The following is a 21,478-nucleotide window of genomic DNA, read 5'->3' as shown; positions in this document are numbered from 1 at the left end:
TACGAAGGTCATTACAAACAAACAAAAAACACATACACACACCAAATTCATGATGCACCGTGGCATTGCGCCAGTTTGCATAATATTCAGGTTCGATGTCAGTTTACATGGAACACCTAGATGAATGAACACAAAACACTCCAACACACATACATTAACATAAACGCCAAAGTCTTAGGCGTCTGGGAATACCACTTAATTAAATCAAGTTTTGAAATTAGAGAATTCATAGCCAAGCTAGTTCAGGGCAAGTGACCATTTACCGGGAATTGGAACTGGTCGTCATAAGAATGACCGAAGAGGAAATAGGTTATGTGCTCAATGTAACAAAAATATAAAGATGAGTTTCATTTTATTGAATGTGAACAAAATATAGCATTGAAAATTCAACTTTTTTCTAAGATAAGTGATACTGTTACATTGTTAGTATAGATATACCCATCAATCAACGAAACCCTTCTTAATCCAAATACTGAGCTTTTGCCTGAAATTAGCGACTTTCTGACGCAATCTATAGAATTGCGTAAATGAGGTTTATGTCGGTCAAGAGTTCTTCGCTATACCTAGATGTATTATCTTCTTTATATTTTTTTTATTTGCTTGACCAATATGGGTGTTAAGTCGCAAATAAAACAATAAAAATATTAAAAACATTTCATCTTTTAGGACGAAAAGAAGTTATATCAATTGAGATGTAGACAGCAAAATATGTTTTCAATAGTAACACACCACTAATTCAACTAATGAGCATTTCGAGCTTACGCAAAAAATAGTCCTACACAAATTTAAATGCACTTGTGTATTATGTGTCACTGTGAATAAAGTGAACATCAAATCTGCACAAGTTAACTTGTTTTTAGCAGAAAATCATATGTTCCTCGTTTTTAGCAGAGAATCATATTTTCTTTGTTTGTATATTGCGAAATGTAGGGAATTTCCAGTTCTGATTTCAGATCATTGACTTCTAGGAAGCGGTGTCGCACTGCAAGGTAGTAAACCTCCTGTTTTTTTTTCAGCACTTTAAACAAACACGGACAGCATTCAGGTGATATATATAGTCTTCTTCAGGTCAAATTTAAAATAGAAGCTCCATAACACATTGAAGTTAATGTAATTAGCATTGGAGTCTATGGAAAGTGACATTGGTGGTCTGCAGCCTTAATGTACGGAAGCGTATTAGGGCCACATAAAAACTTATTTTATTTTGCATACTTTTTTTCTGTAAAGTTTACCTTTTTACTGTAAATTATATACTTTTTTCTGTAAATTTTATACTTTTTTCTTAAAACTTTACATTTTTTTCTGTAAATTTTATACTTTTTTCTTAAAATTTTACATTTTTTTCTGTAACTTTTATACTTTTCTGTAAATTTTACACATTTTTTCTATAATTTTTACACTTTTTTCTGTTAAATTTGCCCTTTTTATTCTGTAAAATTTGCCCTTTTTATTCTGTAAAATTTATACTTTTTTCTTTTAAATTTGCACTTTTTATTGTAAAATTGACACTTTTCGTATATGTGTACATTTTATACTATTAAAGGACTGCAAGACTAATGTTATTTCGAAATCATTCATATAAAACCATATTTTTCACTATTCTGCCCAAGGTAGGTGGTATCCGTGCATGTTCAAACACCGAATCAATGCAAACAAATCTCATTTTTTTAAGCTAAACGAAATAAGTATTTTGGTAATCAACATTTCACATATTTATTCATGACTCTACCACTATAGATTACAAGTTTTCATATATATATATATGTAGTGACATTTTTTTGTGATCGTGAAGGAGGAGGCGAAGAAAATTGTTGATGGCGAAATTGATCGTGAACAAATTCTTTTTACTTTTAGTACTCAAAACTCACATTTGACACATCTACAGTAATTGTTAACATTTTAAGATCAAATACCAGCGAGCAAACTCACCTCTAATCACTATAATGGAAGACACCACAGTAAAAGTGACGCAAAGTATAGAATAAGAAATATTAAAAGTGCATACTTAAGCTATTTAAAAAATTGACAAAGGAGTATGTGACTGCATATGATTTATAAACTGCTTAACACATTTTTTTTTTCGCAACATTAAGAGTAAAACAAATTAAGAAACTTACATTGTTAGGAAATGCCAATTCAAATAGATACAATTCAAGAAGTTGAGTATTTGCTTTATTTTTTTATATCTTCTTGTCGTTATTTTCCCTCTTGTCGCTTTTTCTGAATTTTAAAATTCATTAAACATGTCATAATCTGGTTTCTTTTTTTACTGATTCTCGTAATTACGCCCCGATCATAACATCCTGGATCCGCCCCTGACTAGTGACCTAATTGTACATGATGCCACTGAAAAATGTTATACACCCCAAAAAAAGGCTACATATTTTTTGTAATTATGTTGTTTTACGGGTCTATATTGTGAAATGTGTAATTATTCAATCATATCTGCTTGCTCTTGGGAGATATCCAACATTGAAAATCCAATAGATTCTGTTCTGTTGTATTAGAGTGTCATTTACAGAGTTATCTCCCTTAATTTTGAAATCTACATTGCATTCTATATAATTTTATCTCCTATGCACATGGGTTATATGAAAAACCACATGTACGTGACTTTCTGTTTACTGTGACATTTTAAACAAAATATCAAAAATAAAAATATGTAGACTTTCCAACCATGAATCGCATTTTGCATGATTCTTATGTGGAGAGCTACTTAATTGCCTGAACAATTTAGAAAAAAATGATAGCGACATTTATAAAATATATCCACTAAACATAATGAAATGCACAGGGTGAAGTATTGTCTTTTGCATTTTCTGAAAAACTGTATACATCAGAATAAATGACACATCCCATATTATTTGTAAAAGGTAACTGAATCATTTTGACAGACGCTTTCTTTTTGAAAAAAAAAGTTGCGATTTCTTGATTATTGATGTGCATACTTCACTTTCGTTGCGATTCAGCAAATTTAGTAGGAGTTATGGAACCTGGACTAATTTTAAACTTTCCTAAATGTGGACTAATTTCCTTTGACACCACTTGGCCAATTGCTTCCGTGATAATAAGAATACATTGTTATGAAATGCATATATGAATAATGTACAACCATTTAGATTCAATAATTTTTTGAAAGTTATTGGACTTCGACAATTTTTAATATTTCTCAACCCCTGAAGACCCACTCCAAGTGGCAGATTTCTCCCATATTTGTCAGGGATGAATTGTTATGAAGTGGAGGCAATTATATATGATACATCGTCTTTTCATTCAAAAATATTTTGAAAGAGTCATCGGACTATTCCTAAAGCGATCGAGATATATGACAGCCTATATGAACATCTTATTCCAAACAATAAAATGTTGACTAACCAAAAAGCTACATTTTAGTAATTCTAGTAATTTCTTCATATTCAAAAACGGGAATCTAGTGTTGAGTCAAAGATTTATATATGTTGACAAAATTAAAAAAAAAAACGTATGAAAATCTTTTTAATATTCGATTTGAACTAAGAGATCAATTACATACTTTATTAAGTTTCACTTTTTGATTCGCATAATGGAAACGGAATATTCATCACATATGGGTTCCGCACTTACTAGTTACCATCATATTGTTAATTTTAAATGGTAAATAATGAGTACATAACATAATTATGTTCGTCGGTAATTACGCAAAGACTACGTATGCATTTTAATTGCACGTTGTCTTTGTGATCTAACTTCCATTTTTGCACACTTATAGAGAGCAATCTGAAATTCTCGTTCACTGCCGCCACACTACAGGTTTTGGTTTATGAAACGAAAAAGTCCAAGAATTCCAAGAGAGCAACGGGGGTAATGGCTGGTTTTATGTCTGTCAGGCTCGACAACCCGTAAACAGTGCTGTGGGAATTCCCGTTGTTTCTTGTCACTTATTTTTTTGTATTTTCCTCATCTCCGATTTCGTTCCACTCCTGTATTAATACGTTAGGCGACCCAAAATCGTGTGACGCAATCAAACTATCAAACTTTTCGGGTAAATATTTTACTTCAAATTTCCTATCGTGAGTCAAAGTGATGTTAAGAATTTTTGCTACTATTCCAAGATATACATCATCTATGAACACTGGTTTCACATGCGGGAATGCAGCAGCCATATCTTTAACTACATCCATTGAAATAAGCATCGAACCCCCGCTTATATATGGCGGCCATAGTTTGTCTGGATATTCCTCCTTTGATATGTACCATTTAGACTCCTTACGTCGGCGCACCACGGCATTTTTGTATCTATAACCCCTAAAAACTGAAGAGGTTGAAATATTACTGACCAAACTTGATAGATTTGGAATGTTAACAAAATAGTCATCATCGACAAACATAACAAATTTCGCTTGTGAACAATGTGAAACCGCCCAGTTGAACCCCATAATCGTCTTAAGAGTATTATTTTTGTACTCATCAATAAAATTCTCTTGAATTATGTCTCCATACATCTCGTACTCCATCTCAGTGAAACTTTGGACTAAAGTCGAGTCACCAAGAAGAAATGCTAATTGAATTGTAGAATTGTTCGTGAAATTTCCCCATGTTGATCGAATTGCCATACGGTGACCGATTTGAAACACGTTCGATTTCACCAAAATTAATAAATGAGGATTATTTTGATCAGCATTCGAATTACAAACACCTGACGGTAGGAGTTTGTATTTAAATGGATGTGGGTTTATCACTTTGTCAAAGGAAACACGGGGGTCATGAACAGCTGTTGTTGCATCCTCCGTTGTAACTTGCGTTGTCGTTGAAACAGTTGTGGTTACGGTGGTACTAGGTTTCCTTACTACAGTCGTAGTTACCACAGGCGGAGGATCTGGTGTTATTTTTTTGTCTGTTAAGGTTGTCACTTCAATTTTTATTTGATGCGAAAGAACAACAAAGACAGTTCCAGTGAGCACCACAGATAAGACAATTTTTGGTAAGAATCGCAGGAGTCTTAAAATTTTCCTGTTCATGGCGAAGTTGACTGGGTATACTAGAATACAGTTCTCTTTTAAATATCTGCAATCAAAAAAGAAATGTTCGTAAGGTGTAACAGATTTTTTTTATGGATTCTTGCTTTTATTATATCCACCATTTAATGTACCTTTGCTTTTTAATTTAGTCTTTCATAGGCGAATCCAAGGGATTGCGGGGGTTTTGTGGCCCGGTTCCTTTTTTAAATTGCAAATTTTAAAAAAAAATGAGATTTTTTTTGTTTGTTAAAACATTGAAAACCAGGGATCTGTGAGCTACTACTCACTGAGTATACATCCGCTTTCCTCCTTTTTAAGTCGGTTAACAGGAAGTAGTTGTCCGACAGGGCCGAAATCACTAGCTGAGGCTGCATACTAAATATCAAGTGGCTATAATCAGTAGCTAAAATGAACTGTCCCGTACTACCATACATCGTGTACTGAATTACAGCCCTAGGTTAATCCTTCGAGGAGGAATGACCCGGCCAGCGAAAGCCATATTTTTATATAGCCAAGCTGGCCGAGTGGTTTAAGGCGCTGGACTTAGTGCGGGCGGTGTTGCCATAGATGTCACAGCGGTACGAGTTCGAGTCCCGCGGAGGGAACGACCAAAACTTTGCTTCGCAAATTTGACAGTTCTAACATCGTTGGGAATTTTTCAGACCCTTCTATATATATATATATATATAAAATCCTACAAGTAATCATTATTTTTTTATTTAGCATTGTACTTATATAATGCATATATTTTTTTTACATTTCCTTTACGGAAATTTGGGTCCGTGTTATGACTCTTTTGTCACTTTCTGAATCCGCCGATGTATGTTCGTCTTCATATTGAAATTTGAAATTTGAATTTTATGGACGATTTAGAATTCGATATATCGATCTATTATATAGATAGCAGTTAGTTTAATGTCGCAGTGGAAAAATGATGGTTTTTGGTCTCGTAATTAATGCATAAATATTTTCACTGCTAATAATTGCCCCGTCCAATGTAATACTAGTATAATTTTCCAGGATTTTAGATTAAGGGGCGCACAGTATAATTTCGGCGAGCGGAGCGAGGCAAAAAAATTCTTGAGGTTAATTTTTTAAAGTATTTTTCTAGAGTGGGTGGAGTGTAGATATCTTTTGTGGTAAAATTGGCGAGAAATTAAAGTTTCAATCTAAAACCGCCTAAATCTACCCCTGACAACCCATGCTTTGCAAATTTTAGGGGGGGGGCACGCCCGCCACGCCCCCGCCTGAATCCGCCCGATTTTATTCTGAAAGTACATATCATGGTACTACGTTTACAATACTTAAGTACAAATTAATTCGAGCAAAACTAATAAACTCTCAAACATAATAGATGATAGGAACAACTCGTAACCTAGGATATTCAATAACATGCAATGCACGTAACATGCATAATCTATATATATAAAGTATTTCCCGCAAACTTAGTAATTAGGAATTATGCAAATGTTCAAATCCCAGTTAAATTCAATATAAAAAGTTTAGAGCTTTCTTTTCAGAATATAGACGTTCTAGTCTCATACTAAAAGCCAATCCATAAATTACCTCTCTAAATCATAAACGTATAAACCAAAATAGGCATTTTTGATAACTACCTGAAAGACGGCGATATTACTCCTCCTCCCTACATATGACGAACTACTGGACAACGAATATTGTCCGATTCGACTGCAGTTAGTTCAGTGTGCGAAAGCATATATCGTTAAATATAGTCCGTTCATAATTTAAAGTCCATATCTTCACACTGCCCCGTCGAATTTTACAATATGATAGAAGTAATGAAGTAATAAATGAATGAATGAATGACTATGAATGGTTAAAAAAATATCATTCAAATCAATCCGCACCCTTCCAAGTCAGGGTTTTGAGTCGACCTTCGCTCCTCCGATCGAACCCTAACTTAGGAGGATGGTCAACCCGGTGACATTAATATCAATTGTTCCCTGTTCGAAAAAAAACATCGATAATTGTGGGATGAATTCGGTAACTGTCACAACACGATTGATGTTGGAAACAACAATAAATTAAAATATGCAGAAAATTTATTCAATAAACAGGATAATCAATAATTGGTTATCGTGAATATTCAAAATATAATCACTCGTGTCAAGAACGCATTAAGGGGACGACCATCAGATTTTTTTTTGGGGGGGGGGAGGGGGGTAGCAATTTTTTTCAGATCAGAAATTTTATTTCCAGCTTGGTGCTTATCAGATTATTTATTTTCATCATAACCTTGGCTAGATTATCCATAAAACTGGGTACTGAATGAAATCTACAATTGCTGTATTCAACTACACATTCCGATTTGTGGTCCTTACGGATCTCGCACGACCGACCCGTGCGTGGATTGTGTCAGTAGATGTCTGTTAGTAGTTGGAATGTAGCGAAGCAGAGCCTTCGGGATACTTGACCGAAGAACTCAGTCAGAGTATGTCCTACTAGCCACCGGGCTGCTCTGTTGACGCTCTGGCCGACTCCCTGACCCCAAGTGGGTCCGAGGGCATTTCCACGCTTTACTGTTGCGGAGTACGTCAACGCGAAGAGTGAACTACACATTACCCAAGTATAGTCATTTATGTACAAAGGATTCATCTAAATTGCGTACCTGATTATTGATTATTTCTGTTAATTGCATAGCATTTTCAAGAACCAAATCATTTCCCATCTCTTCCATGTTAAAAATTCCTCTTAATTGATAGGTCTAAACAGAAACACCTGTTCATTGCATAATTTTTGCACAAAATGTTATGACATTGACACTTTCTGGTCTTAGATAAGATAGATAAGATATGTATGACATTGACACTTTCTGGTCTTAGATAAGATAGATAAGATATCTATGACATTGACACTTTCTGGTCTTATGTAATGATGTATTTTTAACAATTACTCAATTAAAAGGTGTGGCTAATTCAGCTGTTTGGTACTATTTTTTTATAGTAAAATTAGTCAAAAAGCCATATAACTTTATTTCTTTGTTTGTAATTACATTATGTTGGTTAAGTCAATGCCATATAGTTGTATATAGGAACAGGAAGATGTGTAGGAGAATAAGACCATTACACCATACCAAATTCAACATACCTGATAATAGCATATCTGTTAATTGCATATTTATTTCTGACAAGTTGGGTATGCGATTAAGAGGAATCAATTGTGTTTAATATTGCAACTGGAAACTATTAGGGTGTTAAACAAAACTTGTAGAGTATTTAAACATGTTTACTTTTGTTTACTTGTTTTTACAAATCCGCCTTATTCGACACTTGTGGTCATATCCAATTAATTATCCTGTTATTAGGCCCCTTCTGTTTTTACAAAAAAAATCTATTTTCACTAATTAAAAGGAAATAACAGAGGGCATAGGTTTTTGTCAGATTTTGATGTTAAACATGTCACTGTCAGTAAATAAAGAGAGTTAAGATGACTACCCATAGTGGTGGACATGTTATTTGCCCGGGTGTTGAAATCAGTCAAACTATGGATGTATTTATGGATTCATCGCCTGTTCTTCCCGTGGATCAGAGCGTTATTGATAGTTCTCAGTTAAATGGAACTTTAGGAGAGTATTCACCCCAAAACACTGACTTTATCAGAGTTTTCACCGAAATTGGTACCCCAAGCCAACAAAAGGCAAACAATGGCCACGGTGAACTCAACTCTACCTTAAACCAAACTTTTCAAAGGGATTATGTTCCTCAACAAGAATTCGTTGCAAAACTAGATCGGGATCTTGCAGATCTCCCAAAAGATCCATACATAATAAAACTTATTGAACTAACAAATAATTCGGAAGATTGCCTTACATGGTATCGAAGTTCGCTTGCTAGTCGAGCAAAATCATTACAAGGGTGTCCCACGGGGAAATTATTTACAAGAAAAACGACTACAAAAAGCTCTTCATTAACAAAGTATGCTAGAGATTGTCATATATTATATATATTTCTACAAGGCGATAAAACTCAAATTGAAGAAGTTTTCAGAAAAGACGATGGTCACAGTAAATCCATTGTTACCGAAACTTTTAGCGAGTCCCTTAATACTGAAATTATCGAGATGCGTGTTCGTTTAGATGCTCTTTTGGAAAGGGTTCTGAACTAGAAAAATCCGAGCATTTGAAAGAAAAACCAATTAAGAATCTACAGTTGTTAAACAGTAAGCTACGTTCAGAATTGTGCGATCTAAAAGATCGATTCAATACACATTTGAGTGAATGTGAAAGTCAATACAAAATGACACTAAATTTAAATTAATCTCACAACAAATCAAACCACTGGATGATTTTGACTTAAACAAATTTAAAACGGACATAGATCTTATAAACTCAGATCTGGATAGACATGTCAAGCTACAAGCTATGATGCAAAAAAAACATTAAACGAGTTAAAAGTGTTGAACAAGCCGTCTTATGCTTCGAAGTTGTCCCCGGAGCGAGCCCCTACAAGTCAAAAACACGTCGGCAAATACACACGAAAAAGTGAGTACAGTTTCGCCGCAGATCAATAAACAGTTAGACACAAGAATATCTTCCGGCGAAAGTAACGGTACGAATCGAGTTTTTTTAAGTTATAGCGATGACATGCTACCGTCAGAATCAAGTGGTGTTAAACAAACTTTGTTAAACTCCGAATCGAACAATATAAATATAATTGATACGAATAAAGACCAAGTAAATTTTAGAATTCCTGTTCGTGTGCATGGAAATACCGAGGAAACAAAACCGACCAACTCTGATGTATTCGTTGGTGTGTCTCCCAGAAAACGTTCGGCAAGGTTCTATTTATTAATTGACAATAAGTCCACGAGGTCTGGTATTCTACGATTTCTCGAATTAAAAGGGGTAAAACCTACATTTTTGCAACTCTTCCATGGTAAATATGGATCGTCTCGTATTTCCGCAAAATTGAACGTATCAGAAGATTGCGCTGACATTATTGAAAACAATACTCATTGGCCGTCTGGTGTACGATGTAGAAGATGGTTAAGCAACCGCGACTGGCAACAGAAATGGAGTGAAAGTCCAGAAAATTAGTCGGTTATATACAATAAACTAGTCCCCATGTTGTTCATAATGTTTATTTTTAATATTTGTTGTATTGCTTTTGCTATAATGAGCCTTGACATATTAACATGGAATGTGGGAGATATAATGTCATCCACTGTGTGCTTGGCAAATTTACTTAATCATACAAATTGTGATATTGTAATTATATGTGAGCATAAACTTAAACCAAACTTTCTTTCGTATATGGAAAATATTGATAAAAGGTAACGTAGTATATCAAAAACTGACAAGCTACATGAACGATACTACTATACACATGGAAAAGGTGGTATCTCTTTAATGTATAAAGCTACTTTACAATTCTCAGTTAAAGAAATTGTAGATACGAACTCTGATAGAATTGTAGGTATTGAAATGAAATGCAAAAATTCTAGATCAATTTTTATTTTTGGCGTGTACTTACCTGCAGATAGTTCAGTTGATAATTATAGGCAAGAGCTAAATGCTCTTGATGACCTGTGTTCGTTTTACACTAATTATGGTAAAATTATTGTTGCAGGAGACTTAAACGCTAGTTGCATCAGTAAACACATGAATCTTACAAACACAGTAAAATCAAAAGAATTACAAAATTTCGTAAAAAGACATTTTCTATATCACCCATTTACTGATTCATTTAAAGCTTTGCGGAAAGGTCCAGACTTTACATTTCCCTTAAAGAACACCATGTTAGACTATATTTTACTTGAAGAGACGCCAGTCAGACAATTAAGACAATACGAAATTCTCGAAGAAGGAACGTTCAGTTCGACATCGGATCATCTGCCCGTGATTGCATCCGTTGTGCTAGAAGAAAATATTCATATTGAGTCAAACAAATTTTCGAAGTTGCCATCGTGGCACAAAGTCACCGATCAGCATGTGCGTAAATACCAAGACAGTCTTCGTGAACCGTTAAATAGACTTATACACGATCTTCAACACAACGACAAAGACATAGATTCCTTTTATTCGGATTTGATGACTACGATACTTGATGCGGCAAAAGAATCAATACCATGTAACACATTCAATCCATATACGAAACCATATTGGAATGCAGACGTTAAAACAGCGCATCGTAAAGAACGTGACATGCGTAAAATATGGTTGCAGAATGGTAGACCAAGGGGTATGCAATATCCGTCTTACTTTAATTATAAACGAGCGAAACGTAATTTTAGGAATATGCAGCAACTTGCTCATGATCAATATATGGAAGAGACATACGATGATATAAACAATGCAGCTGAATGTGATATAAGGTTGTTTTGGAAATTTATAAAGGGACAGAAACCAAAACAGTCAAAGGTGTGCCATGAGATAAACTTTAATGACACTGTTCATAATACCCCCGAATCGGTTTGTAATGCGTTTGCCAGTTACTTCAAAGACTTATATACATCGTCCGATACTTCTATGTTTGACGAATCAACATTCCGTGAAGTGAATAAAATGTATGACGACATTGAAACTGTGTGTGACGTTGTTAAAGAACAATACTTACCCGGTGGTATCATAACTGACGAAGATGTTGCGGCGGTTATCAAACAATTAAAACGTAGAAAAGCTAGTGGAAATGACTTGGTTCAAAATGAACATTTAATTTTTGGCGGACCGAAACTAATTGAATACCTCACAGTTTTTCTAAATACCATGATATCTAAATATGAAGTACCCAGTGATTGGCGAAAGGGTCTTTTGGTTCCGTTATTTAAAGGTTTTGTCTTCTTGAAACAATTTAAAATAACATTGAACAATACAGTAAAGTATTTGCCGCATTCCCAGACAGTAGAAAAGCCTTTGATACGGTATGGCGCAAAGCACTTATGGTCAAACTTTGTAACTTAGGTGTTAAAGGTAAAGCTTGGTCCTGTATAAATATGTTATATAGTAATACACAAAGTTCGGTTATTGTAAATCAATGCAAATCGAAGTATTTTGAAGTAAATGAAGGTGTAAGACAAGGTGGTGTGTTATTTGGTTTTTTATACCTTGCATTTATTAATGATTTAATCAATGAGCTGTGTAATTCTAATCAGGTAACAGGTGTAAATAGTATAAAATGTTGTGCCCCTTCGCTTGCTGACGATATTACATGCATTGCTACAACACCTAAAGCATTACAACGAATGCTTGATGTGTGCACCAAATATGCGAATAAGTGGCGGTCTCAGTGCAATGGCAAGAAATCGTGTGTGATACAATTTTCTAAATCGTTCGTAAAATCAGACTTAAAATGGACAGTTAGCCAGGAAATAATTCCAATTTTAGAAAGCCATGTGCATTTAGGGATTGAACTCAATGGTAAATTAAAGTCTCTCTCAAGGACAACGAACGTTTGTAGGAAAGGTAGAAACACTTATTTTGCAATTGCCAATGTCAGATGTGGAAATACAAATCCGTCAGTGCTTATAAAATTATATAGATCTGTTGATATACCCACCGTTCTATACGGTTGTGAAGTATGGAACAATTTAACGAATACCGAGCTAGCACTTCTAAATAGATTTCAACATTTTGTTGTCAAACATGCACATAAGTTCAGCACATTCACACGATCGGACATTTGCGAAAGTATGGTTGGGTTACGCAGCATAACAAGTGAAATCGAAAAACGCAAACTTTATTTCTTCGGCAAACTTTTTAGCTGCTTGGCGAAAACTATCTTCCTACACAGACGTTTTACATGCTTAACAGACAATCGAAATCGCATAAGCTTTATCCCAGATATTTTAGATATCTTAATCAAATATAACCTGTACGAATGCCTTGCGATCTTTATCAGAGACGGTGGCTTTCCTGGCAAATTAGAATGGAAACACATGGTGGTAAATGCGGTTCATACAAAACATGATAATGACTGGAAAACACGTATAGACTCACATAGTGGGTTTAGTCGATTCAGAGAAATCAACAATTCCATTGCTGTTGCTGACATCTGAAAATACCCTACAAACTTTTTTGATTTGCGTACCGCTCACATTATTGCTAAATACATTTCCTGTGTACCAAACCTAATCGAACAATCCTGTAAATTATGTGATCAAATATTCACCGACATGCGTCCATGCTACCCAAAACTGTACAAGTACTTCAGCCTGATTGGTTTGATAAAGAATGTCAAGACTTAAAGATTAGAAAATGTAAACTTCTAAATTATTTTGGGGCTACTTCTGATAAAAAGATATTATCTGAGTACATAGAAACAAAACATTTTCAAAAATTATGTGATGTAAAACAAAAAGATAAAAAACAACACAAGAAAGAAGAAATTATTAGTGCAGCTTCTAGTAATGATGCATGTAAATTTTGGAAACTTGTAAAGTTATATGTAAATTTTCAAGGTAAATCTGAAACTGATATTTCTTGTGTTGAGTGGAATCAATGTTCTAATGATCTGTTAAATCCAAATACTACAGATAAAGATATTGATTTTTCAGACTTTGTAAATTTTTTTGTGAACAATCATGACAATAATTGTCAATCATGTGACGAGGAGTTATCTTTCTTAGACAATGACATTACTGAAGATGAAATTATATGTGAATTAAAAAAGCTGAAAAACAATAAGTCACCTGGTGATGATGGTATACCTGGCGAATTGTACAAGTGTTTGTCTACTAGAATGTCACCTGTACTTTTAAAATTGTTTAATAAAATTTTACAAACTGGTGACTTCCCAGAATGCTGGGTCACTGCTATTATAATTCCTTTATATAAAAAGGGTGATAAAAATGATTGTGGAAATTACAGAGGTATTTCTTTACTATGTGTCTTAAGTAAAATATTTATGGGTGTAATAACCAAACGTCTTACATTATGGTCAGAATTAAATGAAAATATTGTTGAAGAACAAGCAGGTTTTCGAAGTGGCTATTCCACTATTGATAATATATTTATTCTTACAAGTATTATCATGAAATATTTATCAAAAAAGAGAGGTGTATTGTACTGTGCTTTTATAGACTTTTCCAAAGCGTTCGATTGTATTAATAGATCAAAACTATTTTATTTATTGATAAATAAGAATTTACATGGAAATATAATAAGACTTTGACAAAATATATAGAACTGTTAAAGCAATGGTTAAAAGTACAAATGATTTAAGCAATAGTTTCAGTTGTAATACCGGTGTGAGGCAAGGTTGTGTTTTGAGCCCTTGGCTGTATGCGATGAATCCAACCGATTGCCTCAATTGTGTTATAAAATGATGTATGAAGCAAACAGTCATAGGCGTAAAAACTGGTGTACAAAAATACAAACTGTATTATTTATGTATGGTTTTGGTGAAGTATGGGAAAATCAGTGTAGAAAATGAAGTATTATTTTTTTAGATTTTTAAACAGAGGCTTAAAGATGTATGTTTGCAGAATTGGTCAGAATATTTATCAAATTCCTCTAAATGTGAGTTTTATACAAAAGTTAAAGATGGAATATATGTAAATGAAAACATTCAAAAGTTGTCTTATAATCTACGTTGGTATATATATTCTATTTTATGTTCAAATCATAAACTTGCCATAGAAAAAGGTAGACATGAAAACAAACCACGTGAAAATAGGCTTTGTCAATTATGTAATTATCAAGTGGTAGAAGATGAATATTATTTTGTTTTAATATGTCCAATGCTAGCTGATATTCGAAAATGTTTTTTACCTTCTTGGTGTCAAAACCATGTGTGTACAGAGAAACTTGTAACTTTGTTCAAGTCAAAAGATGTGAACATTGTAAGAAATCTCGCAATTTATATAAAAAAAGGCATTGTTAGTTCGAGAAGAAATGCTGTCAATTTGAAAATACTTGTCAATTTGATATTTTGTATTATGTTTTTAATTTTTTTTTCTTTTTTTTTTTGCAAACATAAATATTGTTATGTGTAATGTCTGTATGAGCTTATAAAGCTATTGTATAATATATTGTGTTAAATATTGTTCAAATGATGTAGTTGGCATAAATTACTAATTACTTATTGTAAATTGGTACCGTGGGCTGGAGGCCTTTATAGTACAATAAACTTATCTGATCTTATCTTATCTTATCTTATCTTATCTTATCGTACAAGTACTTCAGAGTTGTTTAATGTTTGGATGGACCTTATAACTGAAAATTTTCCTCTAGAGTTGTACGTAGAACTAAGCGAGTATGATGATGAATCGCTTGTCCGAATTCTCCTCGGTAGAAAAACTTCCACTGAACTCTGTGATTCCGATATAGATGAATTCAGACGACTCTGCTACATCCATATTTGTAAAGTCAACAGGCGAATATTTAAGATGCTTACGTTGTTGCAATACATTTTTGTAGCTAATGCATGTAATGTCACCAGTACACGAACATATCTTGCTCACTTTATTTGTATATAGATATGAATTAGTAATGCAATTCATTATTATTATTATTTAATACTTCCTATTTGTGTCTTAAGGCTAAAAACCACTAATTCCACTTTCCACCGGCTTCTATGCTAATTTCACAATATTCAATGGCTTCTCTGGACTTTACCTTAACTTTAACATGCAGAGGACTATATATCAGCATGATTCTACATATGTCAGCTCACAATCCTCAGAATGGCATGTGGGGTTAGCAGACTTGCAGTGCAGTACTGGTCACCGGAAGTGAAGGGTCTATAAATAGCATGGGAAATCCCAGTGTTTTCACAAGATAGGGGTATACTTAAAAATCATTATGGAGATTAGGCTTCACATCACAAGAAGCAAAATGCACCTATAAAATGTACAGAAATGTTTTTTACAGACACACCTGTTCATTGCATAATTTTGCCCAAAATATTGTAAAAATTGACACTTTCTGGTCTTATGTAATGATGTATTTTTAACAATTACTCAATTGAAAGGTGTGGCTAATTCAGCTGTTTGGTATTATGTTTTTATAGTAAAATTAGTCAAAAAGCCATATAACTTTATTTCTTTGTTTGTAATTACATTATGTTGGTTAAGTCAATGCCATAGAGTTTTAAATAGGAACAGGAAGATGTGTAGGAGAATAAGACCATTACACCATACCAAATTCAACATACCTGATAATAGCATATCTGTTAATTGCATATTTTTTTCTGACAAATTGGGTATGCGATTAAGAGGAATCAATTGTGTTTAATATTGCAACTGGAAACTATTAGGGTGTTAAACAAAACTTGTAGAGTATTTAAAAATGTTTACTTTTGTTTACTTGTTTTTACAAATCCGCCTTATTCGACACTTGTGGTCATATCCAATTAATTATCCTGTTACTAGGCCCCTTCTTTTTTTTACAAAAAATCTATTTTCACTAATTAAAAGGAAATAACAGAGGGCATAGGTTTTTGTTTTTATTGTCGCCAATATGCCAGCACCTCAGGGTATTGTTGAACTGCCTAATGTTGGTCTTATAATCAGATGCTTTGTAAAAAATTATCATTTTAAAAAATTGTCAAACAACTGTAAATCTTTATATCTAGAAACAGTTCAGGCCAAGGTCTTCAGAATGCAATAGAAATTTTCTTGAAAAAATATGCATTCAATGAATATGGTTACTATAGAAACCATGCAAAAAGATGCTAAAATTTGCAAAATAGTTAATGAAATCAGTATTAAATCAAAGACTAAAGTCTTCAAAGTCGCTGATTTTGGCTTACTTTCAACATCCAAAACGATACGAATGCAATATGCTCTAAAATCGGGTGACCTCCACTAAAAATATTGGTTCCCTTGATATGATTGCGTACTCTATAGTAACCGTAATGACCCGAATGTTTTAAATCATCCGGAACAATATTAAACAACTGGAAATGACTATATATAGATATCGGGGTCCTGTTAATATATATGATTTTATATAGTCAATTGTAACGAACGCCTGTGTTTGAATCGGAAACTGGGTAATATTACGATGACCTATATGGTCCAATAACGAGCCCCTGTGTCTGAATCGGAAACTGGGCAATGTTCAATGCTAAACGATCGTCCTCGTACAAGCAAGACACACGCTTAGAAAACACCTGTAAGATATTTAAGAGATACATTTTTATCTCGTATGTATTTAGAACTGTGATGCTATGGCAGTAAACACGGCGAGAATCTGCAGCATTATGTGGTGTATGACTACATATTTATGCAAATCATATGCGACTATTAAGTACTGAAATTAAGAGAAGTCGCTAACAGTATTAACGACTTAAAAAGACAAAATTCCTGCAAAATATCTTATTTTTCCCCCATGCCCTGAAATTGCCAAAACTCCTTACTTTGAAAACCCCTACTTTATACGGGCATCGACGGTTCGATTTTTAGCTATTTCACTTAGTAGTCCACTTATCAAATTTAGCATGGTAAAAAACCATTGGGACTCCTCAGCCTTTCTAACCTCGGAAGAATCTATTCGGAATTTGACAGATCCGATTCTAGTATTTTAGTTTTACTGGTTGAAATTTTACCATTATTTTTTTCCTAGCTTCTTGCTTCGCGCCAAAATTCTTGAGTTATTGTTCTTTATTTCTAGTGATATCTAACCATTTTTTAGCGCAACCTGGTGGATAGAACTACTCTAAGTCGCGTATGACTACAATTCTGGCAAATTTTTCAAGAAGAAATTCTCCTTTCTGTATTCGAGGTTATTCTTTGGTGTAGAGGAAATGGCCAAGTAGTTCCGATTAGGTTAAAAATTGACTTACAGTCACTTTCACATTGAAGGCATATTGGCATTGAAAAAGAGCCCCTTCAACATTGAAAACATATGAAACATTGACAAATAGTTTTACAAGTCTCCCTTTTAAGAAAATGTTTAATATGCAATAAAATCTCCATTTTTTAATCACCATAGCAACAACTAGTTTCCATTTATGACATTTTTTTTTCATCTCTAGTCGAAATTACGAAACTACACTAAATTGTGGAGTGCTGGCTATACAGATTGGAAATAACTCCGTAAAAATAAGCAAATCGTTTTATTTTGTTACATTCTGGTACGTGTATCAAACTCAAATCATATCAGTGATAAAAAGTTTTGTTGAAGCTACTGTATGTTCATCGAATTCATTCCCATAAAAAATTTGAAATTTATATAAATTGCTTCCTTTTTTCGAAGTTAAATATTGGATGAAATTTCAATAAATCAAAATGAGCTAAGTAAACTGTTGAGAAGATGTTAGGTATCCCCTTAATACAGTGGTTTAGTTCAGGCGATTAAAAAAAAGATAAATATAAATTTTTATCAAGTGTTGGAACAGAGAAACTAATTGAATTCATCACACTTCAACACTCGTGATCATAATTAAATTTGATAATTCACTCTTTTTATTAACTATCCTGTTATTATCATTTTTTAAAAGACTTTTTTTTTCTGAGAAATGGCATTTTAAAGGAAAAAACAGAGCTGCGTGGTTTTTGCCTTTATTGTCGCCCATATACAGTGGTTTTGTTAAGGCGATTAAAAAGATAGATGTAAATATATATCAAATACATTTTGAGAGGTGTGGGAACGGATAAACTAAATGAACTTTAACATCTGTCATGTATGTTGCTTCGGTATTATGAATTGCGTAATTCAGAGCGACAAAAGGTATTCTAAGGAATAAAATTTTGGCGAAAACGAGCATACAGTAGCCTGGAGCCATCTTTCAGAATTTCTGGATAAAACACTGCCATAGGTGGAACCAGAAATTCTGAAAGGGGGGTCCAGGCTATTATAGGCTAGAAACCACTAATTCCACTATAGGCTTCTATGCAAATTTCACAACATTCAATGGCTTCTCTTGACTTTACCTTAACTTTAACCTGCAGAGGACTATATATCAGCATGATTCTACACATGTCAGCTCACAATCCTCAGAATGGCATGTGGGGTTAGCAGACTTGTAGTGCAGTACTGGTCACCGGAAGTGAAGTGTCTATAAATAGCATGGGGAATCCCAGTGTTTTCACAAGATAGGGGTATATTTAGAAATCATTATGGAGATTAGGCTTCACATCACAAGAAGCGAAATGCACCTATAAAATGTACAGAAATGTTTTTCCTTTCAGAAACTGTTTCAAATTTTTAAATAAGATGAGAACTTTTTTCACAGCAGTATGAGGAACAGAGGTAACTTCTGCGTAGGACTATTTTTGTAACCTATGTGCTAATTTTTGCCAAAATTTTGCCCGAAATTGTCGAAATTTCCCAACAAAAAGGGTCCGGATCCGCGACTGCATTGCCATCAAATCCCTTCCCATCCTCACAACCAAATACAGCTCAACATTTAAGCAGCAGAATTTATAAAGTTATGACTGAAGCTGATAATGTAAAAAAAACCCCACAAAATTCGAAGGCTGATCGAAACAATCTACTTTTATTTCTAATTCAGAAAGTTACAGACCGGCCTTAGATAGCGTTTGGTTGTTGGATCTTTGAGATAAAAAATATATAGATTGCATATGAAATCGGAACTTTGGAAGAGTCTTAATGTTCTGATTTGATTAATTTATGGAGAAGGTGAAATGTGGTTTTCTCCAAAATACAGATCTGTATATAGTAAGGACTGTGGTAAAATATCCCGTATGTAGACCGAAAAGGCATCTTTTTTTCGGTGGGGGTTTTCTCCACATTGTATCATTTCTATTAGCAGTGTCTTAATTTTATATGCCATTGGACTGTTATTCATAATTTTACATGTAGATTGAACGATTTATAAACTCCATCGACGGTTTTAGTTTGTATATCCTAGTACATGTAAATAAAAAAAAAATCTGTGTTCGTCTTGTTTATGGCCTTGACAGTTTTAAAATTGAATAAACATGTGATATTAATGAAGTAAACATTCTTCGAAAACAAAAGCATCAGAAAACTATGATGAAAAAAAAAATTACGAATGGAAACTTTAATATCCTATTAAAATTTGCATACTTACGGTTTTTTGTTGTGATATTGTTCGTATTTCCCTAACTACTGCGGTGTGTTGTATCCGCTAATTCTCGGTTTTATATTCCGTATGTTAAACAGAATTGTGTAACGATTTTTTTTATAACTGAAAACAAACACGGTAGAGAATTTTAACAAGTATTTTTATAGTCACTCTAGTTCAACACGTTATGCATCTGTCGAAAGAAGACTAATTGAGCCTAAACAGACGAGTTTTGAAATGCCGACTGCATTGTTATCTGTTGACGATTACTGAGTGGTTGACAATCCTTTGTGGGAATGTTCAATATTTCTCTACTTTTCAATATTTATCTCTTATGGATATGAATTTTCAATTCATTCGTTGCCAATTCTTTCATTTGTTATTTGTTTAATCCCAGGCTATCAAAGACATAAACAAAATTGTGTATGACCGAGTCATGAATTAGAAACCAAATAGTATTACTGTGGCCCAACCCTATTACGTATTAAGTTATTAAAGATAAAGATGTTTCAATATTAAAATTTTGATCATTTCAGTTAAATTCTTTTATCGCTAAAAATGGGAAATATTAAGGCTATTATCTTGTCGCTAAGTACATCTTGTCAAAATTATAGGTTTGGACCGATCAACTCGAGAGACAAACAGAAATTTAATTGTTCAAACTATGTCAGCGTATCTCAGAAAAATAGCATAAAATATAGTAAAATTTTCACCTGTTTTATGCTTATAGATTTTTTATTTGACGTTTAAATTTTTATATCACTTTGAAGAAGCCTAAAACAAATAGGCATTCAAATATACATTTTCATGCAGAGACGAAATATATTGGTTTCTAAACATAACAGACAATACATGTACACAGTACATTGCCGGAAAATACCGAGGACTTGGGCCAACAAATTTGCATTTTTTGGTAACCATAACGAATTTTTCTACAGATTCTAATGAAAATTTCGTACATATGAACACTTTTTTTAAATTGACCTACTTGTGGTCAGAAATCCGGGGCAAAATAGCCCAGGTCCTCAATTCGTACGAGCTTTAGAAGCAGATCAGATCGCAGTTTTTTCCCGGTTCGCAGCGAAGTACAAATGAATATTTTCCGGCAATGTAAATGCATTGTTTTTATCTTACAAGTAAACAATCATCTCAAAGCTATCAAAAAAAAAAAAAAGAAAAGAGAGACAAATCGAATAATTTTCCGTCACCTCTTGAACGTGAACGTATTTCAAAGTACCTTCAAACTGGTTACTGGTGTTGCTCAAAATTGTAAACGGTTAACCATGCTAGATATACGGCGTTGGTTTCCTTGGCACCCTGTATTTGTATACTAGAAAGCCTAGTTTCAGGACAAAATTAAGTATATACATAGGGGCACGGATAGAATTTAAGCCCTAGCGAAGTTTTGGAGCTGAAAAATTATAAAAAAGCCATGTATAGTAAAATGTTAAAATAGTGTAAAGAGCATTTTAATACAATGTTTGCCTATGTAATGGATCTTACTCATGACCTCAAGTCCCTGTGCTAAAA

The 21,478-nt window shown here is 33.6% G+C and overlaps 1 protein-coding gene across 4 annotated transcripts; it reads right to left on the bottom strand.

The window, feature by feature from the left end:
* Positions 1 to 3,480: 3,480 nt before the first annotated feature.
* LOC148617218 (beta-1,4-mannosylglycolipid beta-1,3-N-acetylglucosaminyltransferase brn-like) lies at positions 3,481 to 20,439 on the bottom strand. 4 transcript variants are annotated; one of them, XM_088584710.1, is made up of 2 exons: positions 19,955 to 20,439; positions 3,481 to 5,043 (listed from the first exon to the last, which is right to left on the bottom strand). In XM_088584710.1, the coding sequence occupies exon 2, from the start codon at positions 4,995 to 4,997 to the stop codon at positions 3,918 to 3,920; it is 1,080 nt and encodes a 359-aa protein (XP_088440836.1). In that variant the 5' UTR covers positions 4,998 to 5,043; positions 19,955 to 20,439; the 3' UTR covers positions 3,481 to 3,917. The 4 variants fall into 4 exon arrangements, with proteins under 4 accessions (XP_088440836.1, XP_088440838.1, XP_088440839.1 ...); XM_088584712.1 differs by lacking the exon at positions 19,955 to 20,439 and adding an exon at positions 12,952 to 13,079; XM_088584713.1 differs by lacking the exon at positions 19,955 to 20,439 and adding an exon at positions 13,043 to 13,062.
* Between the last annotated feature and the right edge of the window lie 1,039 nt (positions 20,440 to 21,478).

This window comes from Perna viridis, chromosome 5, assembly GCF_037379345.1.
Source record: "Perna viridis isolate PV_CMFRI_1.1 ecotype Kerala chromosome 5, ASM3737934v1, whole genome shotgun sequence".
In the NCBI taxonomy this organism is placed as follows: Eukaryota; Metazoa; Mollusca; class Bivalvia; order Mytilida; family Mytilidae; genus Perna; species Perna viridis.
Note: the sequence above shows the minus strand (reverse complement) of the source record. Positions and strands in the feature narration are given on the sequence as shown.